Below are 20053 nucleotides of genomic sequence, written 5' to 3'. Positions count from 1 at the left end.
TTAGTGTGTAGGAGGACACACTATCATAGTACACACTTGCTGTTGAACAACTGAAACATAAACATGACTAACCTGTGTTAAAATTCCGCCCCATTCAAATTTTAAGATTTGGATATTAAATTATATATTACAATTTTAAACTCTTCAGCCATTGTTAACCATTGTTATCAATACCAGTCAATAATGCCAGTGTAGCAGGCAACATGTCCATGGATAAAAACAGTGCTATGTGTGAAACTGACTGAAAACTCTATCTTTCTCCAACCAGCCCACCAGAAAGGATCAGGCTGTTGCTTTGCTAGAGCTGCTCCTTAAGAAAGACAACCATGCCTACATCTCCTTCTACAACTCCCTGGTCAAGGAGGCATATCACGACCTGGCCAATATGCTGTATGATGACCTGCCGCAGATCTCTCCTAATGCAAATAAGAACTCCTCCGATGACTGCACATCTTATGGTGAGGAAGGGGGCGGATGTGGGCTGGGTATTGATTGAAAATGTATGATATGTACGGATGGACTTTGATACAGCTCCTGAAAGATAATGTTTTCCACACCAATTTTATGAAATAGGTTTCAGCAAAACATTACAGTAAAATGATTTCATTGTAGTTGGCCCAATTGTACTTCTTGCAGTGATGTTTGCTCTAGAGTTTAACCAGTATGAGTTTTTCTGCTACTTCTTTGACCCATATATTTAGCCACTTTGATTTTTTTCCCCTCCATCTGTCAAATGCTTGTTAGAATAAAAAAATGTTTAGTTATTTTGTAAATGAATGGAGGATGCAAGGGACTGTAAGTAAAAACTGGAACCCCCATAATTTGGGGGCAGCAGCTTGGAACAGTATTTTGTCCTTAGAATGGTTAATGAATTAAGACCTAAGGAGCAAATTTGGAGTGAAGGTCAGCAATATAATGGTGCGTTTGACTGTATGTACAAGTTAAAACCAAGATTCCAAAGTGAGTATGGGAGTTGATTGGTGGCCAGTGTAAGGTGGATAGAATCGGCATAATATGGATGTAAATGCTGCAGCTTTAATACTGATTCCTTTTTCTCTTTTCGTAACAGTTCAGATGGTGCTAAGTGAAGGCGGTGTTCCACAGCGGCCTGTGGTGTTTGTCAGCCGTCCGGAGCTTTTGAACCGGGTCAGAGAGAAACTCTACAGGCTGAAGAATGAGCCTGGCTGGGTCACTGTCTTTGGGATGGCTGGCTCAGGCAAATCTGTCCTGGCTGCGGAGGCTGTGCGACACCATGGCGTCATCGAAGGTGACGCCATGATTGTTGATTGTTTTGGGGATGCTGTCCCAAAACAATCAGCATAAAAATTAGTGAAGCAGTCAGGAATTACAGAAATCACGAAACATCTGAAACTCTGCAGTAATTGTGGATAGATTTTTATTTGGTCAGTTTTTTATACTGACTTCACTCTTCTCCCTCTCTTCTCCCTCCTCTTTTCTCCTGCCTCTTTCTCCAGACTGCTTTACCGGGGGTATTCACTGGTTGTCCATCGGCCAGTTGGAAAAACCAGACCTGCTGGTGAAGATCCAGTCATTGTGTTTCCGTCTGGAGCAGAACCTGGATTCCCTCTCTCTCCACCGGCCACCCAACTCTCTAGATGAAGCCAAGGAGCGTTTGCGCTTCCTCATGCTGCGCAGATATCCAAGGTTGTTCCACTTAGATCATCCTTTTCAGCTGGCTAAAGGTTACTGTTTACCCTGCAGATACAGATTTGATTGAAATTCAGTGAGTGAATGAAAAGTTATTTTCACATGTAACAATCCCTCAGTAATGATTTAATTACACACTAGCCATGAAAACAGCATAGTATTAACAAAACAAAAGCAGGCCACGGTATACAGACAAAGATAAAGAATCAAATACAGATCTTTAAAAAAAAATATATTTTACTTGGTGATAAATGACAGAAGGCCAGACCAAACATTTTGTATGTGTTTATTGTCTTCAGTCTACTCATTGCACTTCCAGATGCTGCAGTCTCTGACCACTTATTGGTTTCTGTTCTGGTTTTTAGATCTCTGCTGATTCTAGATGACATTTGGGACAGTACAGTTCTGAAAGTGTTTGATATCCAATGTCGGATTCTTCTGACCACCAGAAATAGAAGCCTTACTGATTCAGTCAGTGGTAAGCAACCTGTTGTTTACTCTGGTCACCATACATACAGAATTCTTCATACTTCTGGATTTGACTTTGCACTGTTTTGCTTTTGAAATGTACACGCTGTACTTTTTTTTTTTTTTTTTAGGTGCCAAATATGAAGTAGAAGTGGAGAGTGGTCTGGATGAAAACAAAGGACTGGAGATACTGGCACTGTACACCAAAACTAAAATCCAGGGACTTCCCAAGGAGGCTCGCAGCATTGTCAGAGAATGTAAAGGTCTGTTTTTGTCTCACAATGGGAGGATGCATTTTGTATTTGTGCAAGGTGATGTAGCTCCCCTTTTTTTTGCTGAATGAGGAGAGAGACAAATAGTTTGGTCTTTGGTCATTACATACTATATTAAAGTCTTTGTATTTACACAATATATTTTACTAATTATAATAATAATAACCCATAATGGAGAGAGGGAGAGAGAGAGAGGTTAATGACATACAATACAGTTAGTATTATAGGGAGTAAGACATTTTTAAAAGGTGACTTTTGAGGTGGGACTTGAAGGTGTTGGTGGACTCCAGAGTGCGGATGTGTAACTTCACTTCAGGTTTTTTTTATTGGATTATATGCATTTACAAATACTGGTGTACAGTTAATGAATCTTTAACATTGTTGGGAAAATGAAAATAGCAGTGATCTCCAGATCTGATCTGGGCTTCTTTATTAATCATCCAGATTACCACTTTCCAATCATTTACACCAGCTGCAGAACTCTCCTCAGGTGTCGGCTGTCGACTACTTAAATTGTAGTGAGCAGCTTCTTCATGTAGCTCAGTTGTAGACTGTAGCAGGGCTTTGTTTGGTTCAGACTTGAAGTTGCAGTTATTTTACCTGTTCTTTTTTCTTTCTATAAACTTCACTTAGGAATACTGTTTTTAAATAAAAACAAATACTGTGTAGTTCTGTGTTCTAGGCAATACAAGTATTGGACTGGGAACAGTAAAAAGATTGGACTGGGATTGGGGGCCACTAAAGCAGACATTCTTTAAAAATAGTCCACCTCTCCCTGTGCTTCTATTGACGATTTATGCCGTAACGCAGACATTTCTCTTTCTTCTCTGTGCCGCCATCACAGGATCCCCCCTGGTGGTGTCCTTGATCGGGGCTCTGCTCAAGGAGAAACCAAACCGCTGGGACTATTATCTCCGCCAGCTACGGCAGAAGCAGTTCAAGCGCATACGGAAGTCATCTTCCTATGACTATGACGCCCTGGACCAGGCTATGGCTGCAAGCATTGAGGTCCTGCCTGATGACCATCGTGAGCTCTACAAGGATCTCACTGTGCTGGAGAAGGACATCAAAATCCCTGCAAAGGTTTGATTTAATATGGAAAACCAAACATGTGTGATTCTTATTCTTTTAAATTACTCAAACTTTTGTAAAGGATTTTTGTTGGATTTTCAACACTGAAATCTGGACACTGTTTAGGTGGTAGTTCTAAAAAATTATTTTGTATATTTAATCAACGCAAACATGATCCAAATGATTTCAATACAACTAAGTAAAGTAATGGTTTAAAAATTCCAAACATTAAATAAAAAAGATTTTCTCAAACCAACTCATCATTCGGCAGGTACTAGACACAGAACTAGACACAGATCAAGCCCTTATCAACTTCATTTAGGCATCCACTGCAATTACTGGAAATGTTGACTATTTTCCAGTATAATCTGTTGCAGAAAAAATAAGGCAACAAACTACAGTGCTCATTGCAGGCGGCCCCGGTTCAAATCCCGCATCGAGTAGCCCTTTACTGCATGTCATTCTGCCTCCCCATTTCCTGTCTCTCTATCCACTGTACTGTCGATTAAAGGCAAAAGCCCAGAAAATATACTTTAAAAAAAATAAATATATATATTATTCTTTGTCCCAGGTGCTGTCTGTTCTGTGGGACCTGGAGCCAGAGGAGGTGGAGGACATCCTCGAGGAGTTTGTCAACAAGTCCCTGCTTTTTGTGGACAGTCACAATAAACCCTTCCTGTATTACCTCCACGACCTTCAGCTGGACTTCCTGGTGGAGCAGAACCGCACCCAACTTGAGGTGAGTCCTGTAGACTGTTGGGTTTCAGTGGTTTTGTGCATTGGCCAGTTGGTTTGATTAAATAAAATGTGGTAAAGGCCTAAAGTGTAAGAATTAATGATATCTAATGGTGCCACTGCAGCTGGCTTGTCTGTTCAGGCTGTTGTTGAGTGTTGCGAGAGTGTAGTGCGTCAAGACGGGTGGCCTCCATAAAGCCTAACTTTCATATGAAAGGTTTATTTTTACATTGGTTTTGGGTTAGTCAAACATTTTTTTCATTTAAAGCAATTATATTCTTAAACAAACATACTTATTGGTTGTATATTACTTTTCTGTCAGCAAATATCACACACTGGACATTTAAGAGGCTATGCCAACTGCTTTACAGAAGCTAAAGGTTTTGATAAGCACAATTACAAAGTGTGTTTTATTCAAATTGTAACAGTTAAGAAGTCATTGTTGAATCCGTTTTTCAGAGCCTTCACAGTAAAGTGGTACATCAGTATCAGCAGCACTACAAAGATGGTCCTCCCTTCTCAGGAGATGAAGAATGTCTTTACTGGATCAGATTTTTGACGTACCACATGGCTAAAGCCAACCTCTCCCAGGTAGCACATGCAACATTACTACATTAGAGGCAGTGTCGTGTTTTATAACCATTTTTACAATGTTCCAATTATTTTCCTTAATAGCAAGTTACAGTTAGACATATGAGTATTTGTAAAAAGCAATTGATTGTTTTGCTATAGAGACCTCATTTCCCAATTACAGTAGAACATAGCTCATTTTATTTAACATTCATTGAATTCTCTTTTAAGTTTAATTTTCCCTATGTTTGTGCCATGGATATTTTTAATCGCATTAATTTTGTATCATATATATTTGTGGGAACCTTTGAGAATGTCCATGACAAATTAAGGATACGTCTACCTTGTGGGTGAGTTGGGATGAAATTATGCATAATATATTTCTGATGTAGTTTCATATTGGAAAGCATTATTTTTAATACGGTAATTAAGATTAGATACATATTGCAAAATACATATATACAAAATCTACAGAGAGTTTTGTTTCTTCAGAATCTACCTGTATTTCCCTTTTACCAACTCTGTCTTTATTTGTCATGATTTCTTGCTCTTACTATAAAGGAGCTCTACTCCCTCATGTTTTCTCTGGACTGGGTGAGCACTAAGGCCCAGATTATGGGTCCAGCCCACCTCATCAATGACTATGTGGAGTATGGACCAATTCTGGATAAAGAGGTCAGCAGATAACAGGACATTATTGTGTAGATAATGTATAAAAAAAAGTAATGGTGGTTCAGCTGTCCATTGTCCTCTCTCCATGAAACTCTGTGAGTTGAATAGAAAGTTTATCCATCTGTTATTTTCCCTCAACGCCATTTTTGATTATTTGCTTTGGAGTGATTATAAAGTGTATTTGCCTTCCATTGTTTTCTGTTCTGTGGTCCCTTCCCAATTTTCAATCATTGCATGAGTCCTGATTCAATAATTAGCAAATGGTTTATCAGACATGAGTGGAGAAGCATGGGGCTACACACTTGATTAACCAGGACATGCTCTGTTGGAAGTCATTGTTCTTCTCTGACAGAATAGTGGATTAATCTTGTGTCCCAACATATGTGTGTGCGTGTGGCTGCCTCAGTCACGTAATACCAGGATTTAATTATTTTCAACATCCACTCTACCTCAATAGATTTCTAACTTTATTATTCCAGCACCAACATGCACAAAGTGCTTCACAATAACATATATGTATATATATATGTATATATATATATATATATATATATATATATATATATATATATATATACATATATATGTATTAATTTTAACATTTTATGTATGGACAATGCTGTTAACCTAAGAGAACATGGATTTTTATTATCATCAAAGTTCACAAGAGGTTAGACAAGTAAAAAGTAGGATTAGGGCAAACATCAAAAATGGAATTTTGTGTGGAGAATGGGAATGTATGTGACTGGATCTAGGAATTAGTCAGTGATTATGCTTCTGCCATCCTGAATGAAGAAAAAGTCTTCTTATGTAAGGGAGCAAGACTTGTGCCCCTTTTAATATGAACTTGTTTTTGTCTGTCCCCCTAGAACTGTGAGGTGCGCAGTCAGTTCCAGGAGTTCCTCTCTCTGAACGGGCACCAGCTGGAGCAGCGTCCTTTCCCTGACGTGGTGCAGCTCGCTCTGTCTCAGCCACCCACCTCTGAAGTTTACAGACAGGCTCTGCTGCAGGCACAGAAACGAACCAGCACTGGGAAACTCTACTTTCACTGGCTGTACGCAAGCAAGCAAATGTTTTTTTATGGTGTGGTCTCAGGAATTACATTACATTACATTAAATGTCATTTAGCAGATGCTTTTATCCAAAGCGACTTACAATAAGTGCATTTAAACATTTGGGTACAAATAAGAGCTAGAAGTAATTAAGAGCTATAAGTAAGCCAAACTATGAAGTGCTAGTCATAAGTGAGATGTATACGTTTTTTTTTTTGTTGTTGTTTTTTTTTGTCGCTGTCGTCAAGGTAGAGTTGGAAGAAATGTGTTTTTAGTCGGCAGCAGAAGATGTGGTGGCTTTCCGCTGTCCGGATGTTGATGGGGAGCTCGTTCCACATTTTGGGAGCGAGGACAGTGAACAGTCTCGAGTTCTGCGAATGCCTCTGCGATCCTCTCAGTGAGGAGGTAGCGAGCCGGTTTGCCGATGCGGAGTGGGCGGGCTGGGGTGTAGGTTTTGATCATGTCCTGGATGTAGGCTGGACCGGATCCATTTGTAGCATGGAACGCAAGCACTAGAGTCTTTGAAGCGGATGCGAGCAGCTACAGGAAGCCAGTGAAGGGAGTGGAGGAGCGGTGTAGTGTGGGAGAATTTTGGTAAGTTGAAGACCAGTCGAGCTGCTGCATTCTGGATGAGTTGCAGAGGTCGTATGGCACATGCAGGGAGACCAGCCAGGAGGGAGTTGCAGTAGTCCAAGCGTGAGATGATAAGCGCCTGGACCAGAAACTGTGCCGCCTTCTGGGTTATATGCATGGTCATGCATTGACCATGATGTAAATCATGTAAGCACAGATTTCTACAGTACACAGAAAGACTAAGGGGACCATTATTAGGTAGGTAAGTGCATAAGTACTGTAGGCGAGTACATAGGTAGGTCGATACCATATATGGGTAGGAAGATAGGTACTATTGGTTGGTCAATATGTAGTTACCACAGGGAGGTAAGTGCATAGGTATCGCAGGGAGGTACATAGGTAGGTAGATTCATACAATAGGTAGGTAGTAGGGTGACCACCTGTCCCGCTTTACATTGTACTGTACAGCAATTTTACCCTTTGTCCCGCCTCACGCAAATTGAGCATCTGTCCCGCTTTTTCATTCGACCCTGCCTACGGGTACGTCCATTAGGCGTACTGTTAACTTATGTCCAATAGTTCAGAGGAGAGCAATAACAGCGGTATTCGATAGGCTGAGTCGTACGTCAATCAAACTGTTGACTAGTGCACGAACACATCCTCAACATTGTCAACAATCTCAAATTGGAGAGCTCCCTGTTCGGTCAGGTTAAGCAGCGGCCACGAAAAAGAGAAGATGCACTTTTAATAGCGAATGGACCGCAACATACTCTTGGTTAAGACCTGCAGATGGCGAAGCAAAGAGAGCTTTTTGCATTTTATGCAAAAGCATTTTTCTGTGGGGCATGGTGGAAAATACGATGTGAAGCGACATGGTACATGTGAGTCCCACAGAAAAAAAGCACATCATCAAGAATCATGCAAATCAGTGCAATCGTTTTTAAATAAACCAAATGACCCACAGGCTGACAAAGTTTCGGCAGCAGAAGTGACGAGCATCTATCATTGACACAGAGGCAAAATATGTGTCTGCTTGATTGGAGGATTTCTTTCTTTTTTTATCCCAGATAGCCATTCTTATCAAAAAGATTTTGGTTTACCTTATTTGCACTTAAATAGTTCAACTTTCTATAGGGAAGCCCTAAATATATAATTATATGTAATATGTAGTTGTGCTTATCAATATAATATTTTTTGTGTCTTCTATTTTAAGGTGAATTTGATTCACTGAGAGCATTCTTTTAGGTGCATAATGCCTGGTCCTTTGGACAGTCAACTAATTTGATAGTCCCAATGAAGACGAGATGTTGCAAAATTAGTGTTTTGCCTTTTGTAGGCCTAGGCCTATGCCTTAAGTTGTAGAAACTTTGGGTTATATTTTGGGTCAGGTAGTGTCTTAGTCTTTTGGTTGGTGGGTTTAAAAATGTTTCTTGGTAAATTAGATAGACAATATATCTTAAGTTTAAAGTTATTACCTCTGTCCCACTTTACCATGCTACTTGTCCCACATTTTTTCTGACTGGAGGTGGTCACCTTAGTAGGTAGTTATGTCGATAGTTTTATAGATTTTTTGGTAGGTAGGTAGGTAGGTAGTAGATCAGTAGGTTCATACTGAAGGGGAGGTAGGTAGATAAGAAGGTGGCTACCAAAGAGAGGTAGTTCGGTCTGTAAGTGTCACAGATAGGTTGGTATGTAGGTCCTGCAGGGACGTAAATATGTACAAGGTATAGTGGGGAGGTGCATAGGTAGGCAGATTAATACAATGTGTAGATAAGTAGATATGTTAGTGGTAGATAGGTACTGTTGGTAGGTAGGTACATAAGAGAAGGGGTAAGATAGGAGCCGTAGGTAGTACATAGGAAGCTCATACTGTAGGGAGGTAGATGGAAAGGTGGCTACCATAGAGGTAGGCAGGTCGGTCGGTACCACAGGTAGGAAGGTATGTAAGTATCGTAGGAGGTAATATGTATGTAAGTAGGTAAATACTGTAGGTGGATAGGTAGATTCATAGTATAGATACTGTAGGTATGCATATGTATGGGTAGGTAGGGAGGTAGGTACCATAGACAGGTTGGTAGGTAGAAAACATTTTAGTACCATGATAGGACATAGAAATAGGTTGTTTTTTCACGGGGTGGAGTGGCTCAGTGGTGAAGAGCGGTACTCTGTGTGCAAAAGACTTCATGTTCGCAAGTTCAACTCCACCCCTGGCGGGTTGTACTCAATTCCCTTGTAAGTCGCTTTGGATAAAAATGTCTGCTAAATGACATGTAATGTAAAGTGTTCTTATCAAAGTAGGGTCTATATTGTGAGTGTGTGTGTTTTCTCTTTTCTCTTTCAGGAATAAGAGCAGTGTAGAGAATCTGTCCCTCCTGGTGATCCACCCCCACCAGGGCTCCATCTACTCTGCCTGCTTCTCTAATAATGGTGCCAAGATTGCCACTTGTGGAGCCGGCAAGACACTCAAGGTATCGAAGCAGACATGTTTTTCCTCATGTGTATTTGTGAATATGTGTTTGTGTATATTGTTACTGGCAAATTATTGCCTGTGAGACAATATCGTGTATATGAAGAGCACTCCACTTCAAGTCCAGATGGGAAAAAAAAAAATGGAAATGCAGCACTTTTGGCACAAATTCGGGAATTTGGGTATTTATCTGGACCCAGGAAACAGATAACATACAAAAGCATTTGCAATGCCTGATAATAAAGATGTTCACAGAAATTTACTAGTTAAAAAGAACACCCAGATCACTGAATCCACAAATTAATTTTATAAACAGTTGTGGTCATGTTGAATTAATTGACTACTTTTACTGCAATATGTATTACTGTGTATAGCTGCTGTAATCATTCCTGTGTGCTCAGGTGTTTAAAAGCACATCAGGTGAGAAGCTCACAGAGATCCAGGCCCATGACGATGAGGTGCTCTGCTGTGCCTTCTCCTCAGACGACAGTCTCCTTGCAACCTGCTCCAGTGACCGGAAAGTAAAGGTAAGTGGAAAACAACCCAATCAGATGTCATACGGATTCATGTTTTTAATATTTAGTTTATACTTTACTTTTAATCAAAACATATAAGGTTCTGGTACATATGCACATACATCCCTACCCACGGCACTGAAGTGAAGACACTTCAATATCAACAAATATAAACAATTAACAATTAAATATCAATATAACAATGGTTCAATATACTGTATATCAATATAAAGTCTATACACTGTGCAAATGCGCTTTGAGCCATAACTTCCATGAATGCTTTACATCAGGTGTGTGAAAAGTGCCTTAAAAGTCTTTTAAAACTGCATTTAGACAGTTTCAATACATTTCACGATTATTGTCTGACATGTATCTGAGTAATTGTCATTGTCAACACATTGTAAACAGAGGAATGAAATGATTAAACTGGCCAAGCATAACAGCTAAAATATCAGCATCATATATTGACCATAGGCTGCACTGCCTAAATTAATTATTTAATTATTTAAGATGGGCTAATCTCTTCAAACTCAATTGACGTCAGCACCAAACATAAATGTAAAGATAAACTAAAGAGTGAATAAACAGAAACTTATTTTTGTGATTTGTATCCTAAATCTCTGCACAAAGGTTTGGAATGTGGAGCGTGCCATGCTGCTGCGGGTCTTTGCAGATGAGCATGAAGAGCAGGTCAACCACTGCCAGTTTACAAACATGAGGCGACAACTTCTCCTGGCCACCTGCTCCAACGACAAGTTCTTGAATGTCAAGGTTACAAACACATATCTGTCCATTGTGTGATCTGTTTCCTTGTCTCAATTTCCAAATTTACTTTAAAGCCGACATAGACCAGAAGCTCCAATTAACGCTGCGTTTGTGTGTGTGTATCTGCGTCATTACCTCGTTTATGAAACTCTTAAGTTTCAGAACAACAGTTCAGCCACTGCTGAGAAAATAGTGTTGTATTGTTTTCTTGGGCTCTGCGAAGCGGATCGGCACTTCCTTAATTTGATGTCGTCATCAGAAATCCTCACCATTCCTCTCACCACCGTAGCGCCTCCTGGTGCGGCACTAGTCCGGGCACATTCAACCGCAGAAGAATAAGAACTACTCTCGTTGCAGCTGCTGAGATACAGAGCATCCACCATGCCAGAGGGGGAGCTGTGTATCTGAGAGCTGGCCTATCTATTACGTCACTTCCAGGTACCTGGCCAATCACAGGACAGTGGGAAAGCTCTCGTTGGCTGGCCAATCACAACACATTCCACGTTCTGGGGGTGTGATTTTGGTCTGAAACAGCGTGGCTGTCGAGAGCGTCAGTGAGGAGATATTTTGATCGGCTCGTTTGCCGCGACTAGGAGGTTTTTAACCATGAAAACAAGTTAATATATGTTAGTAGACCTCCATAACTAACATATATGTGTGATACAAGCATTCAATGTCGCCTTTAAATAAATTGCAGAGTAAAATAACCACATTGTTCCACTTCTTATAACAAGGATATATATTTCTCTTTTTTTCTTTATTTCACTCTCTCTTTCTCTAGTCCTCATTTGTATTTCTTTTTTTTTCTTATAGGTGTGGAACCTGAACAAGCCTTCCTCCCAGAACACCATGTTTGGCCACTTCGAGCCAGTCAACCACTGTTGTTTCTCCCCCGATGACACGTATCTGTCCACTTCTTCCAATGATGGCACTGTTAAGGTGAGTGTTAAACACTTGCTCTGCATATATATAATCAGATGGACAGTATATTTATTGTTTTCCATAATGTCAGGGCAAAAACAAAATAACAGAGTCTGTCAGTTTGCGTCTGGTGGAAAATGGCAATATCAACAAAATTGAATATTGACTAAATTACATACATTTTTAAACACCAGCCACATTATCATATGCTATAATGTGGCTGGTTTTATTCCACAGTGGTCACAATTAGGATGTATATTTGGTGTAAATTTGGCCAATCTTGGTCACAAAAAATATTTGCTGTGCAGTTCTGTTTCCTAGTCATCGGGACCCTATACTCATTTTAAAACAGCACATGACCAACTCTCAATCAGTAAGATAAGAGAAACCAACTTGTGTTAGTGGTATTGTGGATAGATCGCTTCCTAATCACTGCTGTGAATCCAAAGCTGCATCTTTTCAAAACTTTGTTTCCAAAAATAATAAATAGACACTGTTCGAGCTGCATTCACCGCTGACATGCTCTCACCGTCTGTGTATACTCCGCGTGTTGCAGCTGTTTCAGGTGTCGTCTGCAAACGAGTGGAAGACAATCAATGTGAGCAGCATGTTTACAGAGGGCGATGATGTCGCCCTTGTCAAGTGTAGCACCTGGACTGCAGATGGCAAACAAATCATTTGTGCGGCCAGGAATGCCGTTTTGGTGAGTGTTTTTGGATTTCGAACAAATGCCCACATGACCAAATAAGGTTTAAAGGTCATGTGTGTAAAATATGTATAACAGCGACCCTTAGCATTCAGACAGTTACTGCTCTCCCAGTTCAAATCCTTGCAGGAGGTTAATTTTCGCATGCCAACAACAGGCGGGGATTAAAAGTGAAAGAGTATCTGCTTGAGAGAAGCAGCGGAGAATTATCTCAAGATGAGAGAAGAAGACTGGGAAACAAAATGCATGTTAAATGTATGAGAGAGGTAGCTAACCATGGCAGACATTTAATTTGCTTCCCAGCGTGGCAGGAAAAGTGTCCACATCGGCATGTCTGTCACGGATTATCATCAACATCCTCTCCTTTTCTCCCGTGCAGACCAATGTTTAGCTTCTCCTCTGGTTGTGACATTTCCTTATAGGTATACTGAGGCTACTGAGGCTTGTCTGACAAATAGCTGCTCCGTGCTTACTCTGCTTGTGTTATTGGGTGGTGGTGGGTGGAGCACCAGACCAAAACATCCAACTAAAACATCAACAGAGGTTGCTTTCTGACCTATTGTGGCCAAACAAGTACTCGATTAATTGAGAAAATAATCGACAGATTAATCAATTATTAAATGAATCATTAGTTGCAGCCCTAATCTTGTCCTGTCTGTGTCATCGGAGTCTTAATTCAGAGATCAGCAGAGATGTCTGACCTTATTTCTCTGTCTTTGAGGAGAGGAAGATGAGGCAGATTTTAGCTTTAGGTTTGACCAGTATATATATATATATATATATATACATACATACATATATATATACATACATACATATATATATATATATATATATATATATATATGTATGTATATATATATATATATATATATATATATATACATGTATATAACTGAAATATTCCAACATATCAATGATCAAATGATTGATAATTAACTCAATAGTTGATTTCTAATAGGTTTGTCTGTCCCTATTTCCCAGGTGTTTGATGTGGAGACGTCAGACATGTTGTTGGAGATAAGAACGAACCGTCTCAGCACCGTGCAGTACTGTCACGCCTGTCCCACCAATAACCTGCTGGCCATTGCTTTCTCCAACTATGCTGTGGAGGTATAAACCATTCTCCCTCACATTTACAATCACTCTACTGTTTTAAATCTATAATGTTTTGTTTTTATTTGATCTCAAGCTGTATTAAGGAGATCATCATTGCTATTAAGGAAATCATCATTGCTGACTGTTCAGTGGTGTCAGAGGTCTCATGTGAAACTTGACACACCAAAACTTAAAGAAATCATTATTGAGTTTAGATGAAATGATTATTGATTTTAGACCACACTCCCATTCACATCCAATAACCACCATTAAGGCAGTAGAAAATGTGCCATATTAAAAATATCTCGGGACTCAAAAGTGAACTTTGAACAGAACTTTGCAGCTGTCACCTAACCTATGTCACCAGCAGGTCTTTTTTTCCATTAGGCCTTCGTTGTTATTTTAAATGCCTTGAATAAACTGTAATTAACAATTAATCAACAATTAATATGCCACTAAAAACACTTACTAGAAACTTGTTAACAAGTTGTACATAACCTGTGGCCCTGAATAAGATGTTTGTCAAAAAATGAATGTCTTTCAGTAATAGTATAAGCCTGTATTTTCCAATCATTATTCTAATTTTAGTCAATAAACTTGTTATATTAACTGATAACAACTGTCTTAAAAGCAACAAAAATGTTCAAGTCAGCTGAGTGGTTAGTCTACTCTCAACACAGTTAGAGCAGTGAGCAAACATGTTTTTAAAGGAAAAGCTCCTTCCCTCTGGATGGAAGTTTACAGTCCTGACACCTAAAGCAAAAATGATAAAAGTAGCTTTTTTTCCAGCAGTCAAGTAATATTGCATTTGTTTTAATTGTTGTCCTATTTATTCATTCCAGTATTTATCCAGTGGTTTGTGCTATTTATTTATAATGTATTTGGAATAGGGCTGGGCGATTAATCGATTTTAAATCGAAATCGGATTTATTTGTTTGGACGATGTTAAAAAAATGAAAAATCGATTTTTTGGATTTTTCCTTTTTACTGCGCTCACTCAGCTCCTGTTCCCTCCGCTCCATTCCTCTCCCCCTCCCCGCACTAGTTCTCTGACAATATCAACATGGCAGCGGGCGCGGAAAACAGCAAGAGTGCCGTCACAGGAAGAGACGTCCGACACAAGGATCAAGTCGAACAGTGCCAAACTGTAAATCAGTTAAAAAAGACTTAACAATCTAAAAAAATGTGGGTTAATCTCCGACAATTACCAGGGAAATTTCTAAAATCTCAATATTTAAGCATCACACTGCCACTGTATTTCAGTCCAGAGTCTGTGCTCCGGTCATGGAGGACGTACTGAACAAATATTTTTAATTAACTGACACTGAAAACAACTGCTTTACAAGTCACAAGACACTTGTTTGTGTGTGTGTGTGTGAAGAATGTCATTCATTTGCATAATTATAATAATAAATAGTAGTTATAAAAAAAAAAATCGGATCTGGTATAAAAAAATTGGGGATTTTATTTTTTGGCCATATCGCCCATCCCTAATTTGGAGTCTTAACTAGTGGAGCCTGGATTGCTTTTCTCTCACTGTTTTAACTCGGTTTTTATAATGTTTTTATTTCACGTTATCGTGTTCATCAAAAAGGGTTATGGCTTTCACATCTGTGCTGTTAGAAGATGGTTGACACAGAATGTCGCTGGTTTGAAACTGCAAAACTAAACAGATTTGACTTGACTATGTTGTGTGTGTGTGTGCGTCCGTGTGTCTTCTAGCTGTGGGACCTGGAGGCGAATAAAAAGATGGCTGACTGCAGCGGACACCTTAGTTGGGTCCATCGAGTTCAGTTCTCTTCTGATGGCTCACAGCTGCTCTCCTGCTCTGATGACCAGACCGTCAGAGTAAGACTGACCAAATGTAGCTGCGATAGTGTTTGACCGTGAACAATTCCTGTCTCTATTGTTCCAATTACCTCATGTGACATAAGAAAATCCTCCTGGTAACTCACTGAACATCTCAATTTGACTATTGATTCAATTCTTTACGTTTCACCTTCAAATGATTAATGTTTATACTATTTACCTTTTAAAATGATCTGAACTTGCATACAAACTACTTTAAATGCCAGTATACCGAATGAAAGGATTTATTTGTTTTTAAATGAGTTGTGTTTTCTTTATGTATGTTTATATATATGTATATACAGTACTGTACAAAATTTTCAGGCACCACCAGCGCTGTTGTTTTTTTCTGTCTGTCAAATTCTGTGATCATTGGAATTTGGAATGAAGTGATGTGATTTAAAGCTGGTCTTATATATTAGTGAGCTGTCATGCAACATGTGTATGTAATGCTCAAACCTGGCATAATAGACGTTTTTTACAGCAGATATTTCTTTAAATGAAATAGTTGGACAAATACAGGATTTACTAGTAACATTAATTAAGGTTCCACTCCAGTATTAATAGAGCTGTGTTATTGTTCAAGTGTAAGGGTAGATCATGCTAAATACTTCACACCTGTAGAGTATGTTTGTTGTTTTTTTAAACAACAAAAAACTGCATACATATTTTCTGGATGTGTTCCAGTAAAGTGAAATAGAAATAAATATCCTCTATTGTCGTTATAGCATTGCTCAAACAACGCATCTAATGGTGGCCTAAGACTTCTGCACAGCACTGTATATATATCTAAAAAACAAACAATAACTCTAAGAATAAAAAAAAAAGAATGTTACTGATTACGTTAACTACTTAACTACAGGAACAGAGGAACCTTAACCTTAAAGTTAAGGTTCAAATGTAATGATATAAAAGGGTAAACAGGGTTTCTGTGTTTCCTTAAACCTTACAAGTCTTATGTTTCTGCTATCACAGTTATGGGAGACAAAGAAAGTTCATACGACCTCTGCCGTGTGTCTGAAGAGAGACTCTGATGTTCTCTTCAATGATGGAGAAATCACAGTTTCAGCTGCTGACAATTGCAACAGACTGCAGGTGAGTCGCAGGGAAAATAAAGAAGATTTAAAAGATTTTCTTTTTGTATCTTTTTAAAGCAGTTGGCTGTTTGAAGGAGGAATGTGATACTGGAATGTTTCTTTGAGCCTGAGATCAAGTGTCGACAGGTATGACTATGCTATGCCCATATTAGGCTGTCAGATAAAACTCATTTTATGTGTGCGTTTCTCAGGTACGTGATGGCAGGACGGGATCTGTGCTGTTCCAGTCAGAGGAGAAGTCGTCCAGGATCCGGTGTACCTGCATGTGCAGACAGCTGTCTGCTTTGGCTCTAGGCCAAGAGGACGGCACTATACAGGTAGAAACATGCTGAAACACCGTATTTATGTGCTTTTGGGCATTCTTTCTGTGAAGTTTCTTAAATAAAAACATAATAGGAAAAATAGGTGATAATGGGTATAAGGTGTAATCGGTATATAAGAACTTGTTCTGCTTGGAAGCTCATTTAAAATATATCACAGTACATGAATGCAACACACAGGCTATTGAAGCCATCCACTTTGGAGGCTGTCATTTTCCCTGCACAACAACTCAAAAAATAAACCAGGATCGAGTTAGTGTGAAATTTTGCAGGTGATAATTCTTAAGGCATTTAACTTGTGTGTATATGTGCATGTGTTCATGGGGCTGGTAGTTTCTTCCACCTGGATGTAACAATTATCTTTGTCATTTGTGGTAACCATAAATACAGACTAACAATTACCTTGACACTCAACATACCCCATAATGGTGTCTAGCTCCAAGAACAAAATATAGAACGCAGGTCAGGTTTTTGGGTGAGGTACGGTCAATGTGGCCTGAGCTGCACTCTAGTTTGAAAGCATGTTTGTCTGTCTGTGCGAACCTCTTGTCCATGTTGCAGCAGGACATTGTTTAGGGAGTGACGGTCAATCCTGTCTGATGTACATCAGTTCAGCTCCATCTTTCCTCTACTCTCTCTTCTTTTTTTTTACCTCTGACGCTTGAACTACATTTTCAAACTGTGTCGCTCTTGCACACTGCTCCTTCTTTTGATTCCCTGTCATTGTTTGGTCGGTCCTCCTGCTCTCTGAGCTATTTTGTGGCAGGTGTGCATTTGCAAACGTGTGTTCTTGTTTCATGTAAAGCACATGCGGCAGCGACAGATAATCCCCATTAAATATGAGATCACTTGCTCACCCACTGTCCTCCGGGCACATCTGTGCTGTGGCCAGGCCAGCCCCTTACAACGGAGAGCAACTCTTATATAATTAAAAGGTCCTGCGCTCTTAATGAACACACGGCTAATGATTTTAATTACAGCTCTTCAGCTGTCTCTCCTCTGGTCTCTTGAACCAAGATATTTAAGAGGGAAGGTTTATTGCAGCAAAGATGAACAAAGCAATGTTAATTTTTAAAATTAAGAGAGGTTCATCATTTATTGCTTCAACAGGTGATGCACAAAAATGATATGTTTCCCTGTTTTTCTGTGATTTTTCTGTGTTGAAATCACTCATTTTTACTCACTATAAGAGACTTGATATTTAGGGTACATATCTGTCTACCAGTTAAAATAAAGATTCATTTAAGGCCCTCAGTCATGCTTCCTCTAAGCAACAATTGTAGAAGAAAGTGCACAATATCATAAATGTGACATAAATCCTAGTCCACACACTTTTCCTCTTGTTGTCCCTTGAGCGGACACCAGAGTGAGCTGTGGTGCTGGATTGTGGAGGTCCTGGTGCTGCTGATTGCTGCAGTGAAACTGAAGGCATTGAAATAAAAACCTCTTAGAATAATCCATGTGTTTCGGAGCAGAACTCACTCCCAGCTTCTTGTGTCTGATGCACTATTCAAAATGTTGATGTTGTGCAAGTGATAACAGGAAGCCAAAGTCACTGACAGTTAGTCTGGTCCTGAGGCATCGCTAACTGCCCTTTTCAACCAACCTTTTTATCTTATATCTTTCTCAAAAGCACCGGTAAATATATGTATGTGAAAGTTTCTCTCATGCTAATTAAAAGGAGGTTGTGAGAATACATTGGATCTGTTGTGCATCAAAGCTCTTTTGCTCCCATATTCATCCACAGTAATGTGAGCAGGACTGTCGGAGCTTCAGTAGCCGTCTGAGGGCTTGACAGGACTGAAGGGTCTGACACAAAGCTCACACTTTCTCCCCCAACTTCACTTCCTTTTTAATGTGCTCATCATTATGAAGCCAGCGTCAACTCTTTGTCTCTCTTCTCCTCTAATTCTTCCTCTATATGCTGCTTTTATTTAGGAAACATTCTGGAACGGGTTTCCTCACTTAGTGTGTTTTGGCAAACTCAGCTATCCTTTGAGACTTGCCTAGATGCTCTTAAACTTACACAGACAGAGGAATTGTGTTTTGAGTTTGTCTATCCATCCCATTCTTCTGAACATGATATCCAAACTCTTTGAGGACAGTTCTTCAAATGTTGGACAAACATTCACTAGGACTTCACAGATCTCTTTATTAGATGTTAGATTATCTGTAACCCTACTTATTAAAGCATCTAATAGGCCAATCACATGACAGCAACTCTTCAGGTCAATTGACCTGCTGAAGTTCAAACCTAGTATAGAACTGGGGAAGGAAGGTGATTTAAGTGAACATGGATGGCATTGGTTGTTGGAGCTAGTGAGTATTAAAAAATATTCTTAAAATATTCAGAAATTATCACCAGATTGGACTTTGGTGGTAGAAGGTCAGAATTTACGATGACTTTAGATAATCAGATTTGGTCCAGACCTTCACTAGGACTCTTAAATTAAGTGTTCAGCGTGGCCTCATGAAATAACTTTTTTTCCAAGCTCCTTTTTTTGTTGTTGTTTATGTTTGTGCTTTTCTTTAGTTTTCAGTCCTACTCCGACCTGTTTGCAGTCATCTAGGGCAATTTAGCTTTGTCTGTTTTGATATAAAAAACATCGTCATCATCATCGTAATCATAGACTTAATCAATACTGTGCAAAGTAATTTCACAAGAGTTTACAAGAAACAGACATTAAGTCAACAAGCGAATGCTTTTGGCGTCTGCAGATATATACAACATTGGCTATATAAAGTTGGCTATTCTAGTTTTACACAAGCTGTACTTTTACTTTCCAACTGAAGCATAGCTGTCACTATTTACTTAAATATTCGTGCTGATGATATTTCTTTGTTTCTTCCTTCCAGGTGTTGGAGGTGCCCTCGGGGAAGCTCTTGGCCACTCTGCTGGGACACAATAAGACGGTGCTGCACTGCCAATTCGGCCAGAACGGCCAAACACTTATCACATCCTCTGAGGACACCACTATTAGGGTGTGCAGCTCAATGCTTTTTGCTTTTCTCTGTCTGCCCAGTTTTCCTCTTTTTGTCTCTCCCATCCATCACACTCTCTCTCTGTGTGTCTCACTGTCTCTCTCGCCTCGCCTTATTTTTTTGCCCAATTCCTGGCGTGTTCTTTCACCTCCTCCACCAGCCTGCCTCCCATTTTTCTTCTCTGCTATTGATTATTCCTCTCCCTCATACCCATTCCTCATCTTGAGTAAAAGTGTGTGCTCCATTAAATCGC

At 39.5% G+C, this 20053-nt stretch overlaps 1 protein-coding gene across 2 annotated transcripts in view; it reads left to right on the top strand.

The window, feature by feature from the left end:
- Positions 1-20053, top strand: part of apaf1 (apoptotic peptidase activating factor 1) — a 42150-nt gene that overhangs the window by 1317 nt on the left and 20780 nt on the right. For both annotated transcript variants that reach the window (XM_044017618.1, XM_044017616.1), the window contains exons 3-22: positions 269-458; positions 1070-1267; positions 1476-1665; positions 2034-2146; positions 2268-2399; positions 3253-3491; positions 4051-4218; positions 4674-4805; positions 5346-5459; positions 6326-6510; positions 9423-9549; positions 9950-10075; positions 10694-10834; positions 11642-11767; positions 12306-12452; positions 13440-13568; positions 15276-15401; positions 16377-16496; positions 16690-16815; positions 19675-19800. In XM_044017618.1, the coding sequence (XP_043873553.1) occupies positions 269-458; positions 1070-1267; positions 1476-1665; positions 2034-2146; positions 2268-2399; positions 3253-3491; positions 4051-4218; positions 4674-4805; positions 5346-5459; positions 6326-6510; positions 9423-9549; positions 9950-10075; positions 10694-10834; positions 11642-11767; positions 12306-12452; positions 13440-13568; positions 15276-15401; positions 16377-16496; positions 16690-16815; positions 19675-19800 (2955 nt within the window). The remainder of the gene's footprint in view (positions 1-268; positions 459-1069; positions 1268-1475; positions 1666-2033; positions 2147-2267; positions 2400-3252; positions 3492-4050; positions 4219-4673; positions 4806-5345; positions 5460-6325; positions 6511-9422; positions 9550-9949; positions 10076-10693; positions 10835-11641; positions 11768-12305; positions 12453-13439; positions 13569-15275; positions 15402-16376; positions 16497-16689; positions 16816-19674; positions 19801-20053) is intronic.

This window comes from Solea senegalensis, unplaced genomic scaffold, assembly GCF_019176455.1.
Source record: "Solea senegalensis isolate Sse05_10M unplaced genomic scaffold, IFAPA_SoseM_1 scf7180000015670, whole genome shotgun sequence".
Lineage (NCBI taxonomy): Eukaryota > Metazoa > Chordata > Actinopteri > Pleuronectiformes > Soleidae > Solea > Solea senegalensis.
Note: the sequence above shows the minus strand (reverse complement) of the source record. Positions and strands in the feature narration are given on the sequence as shown.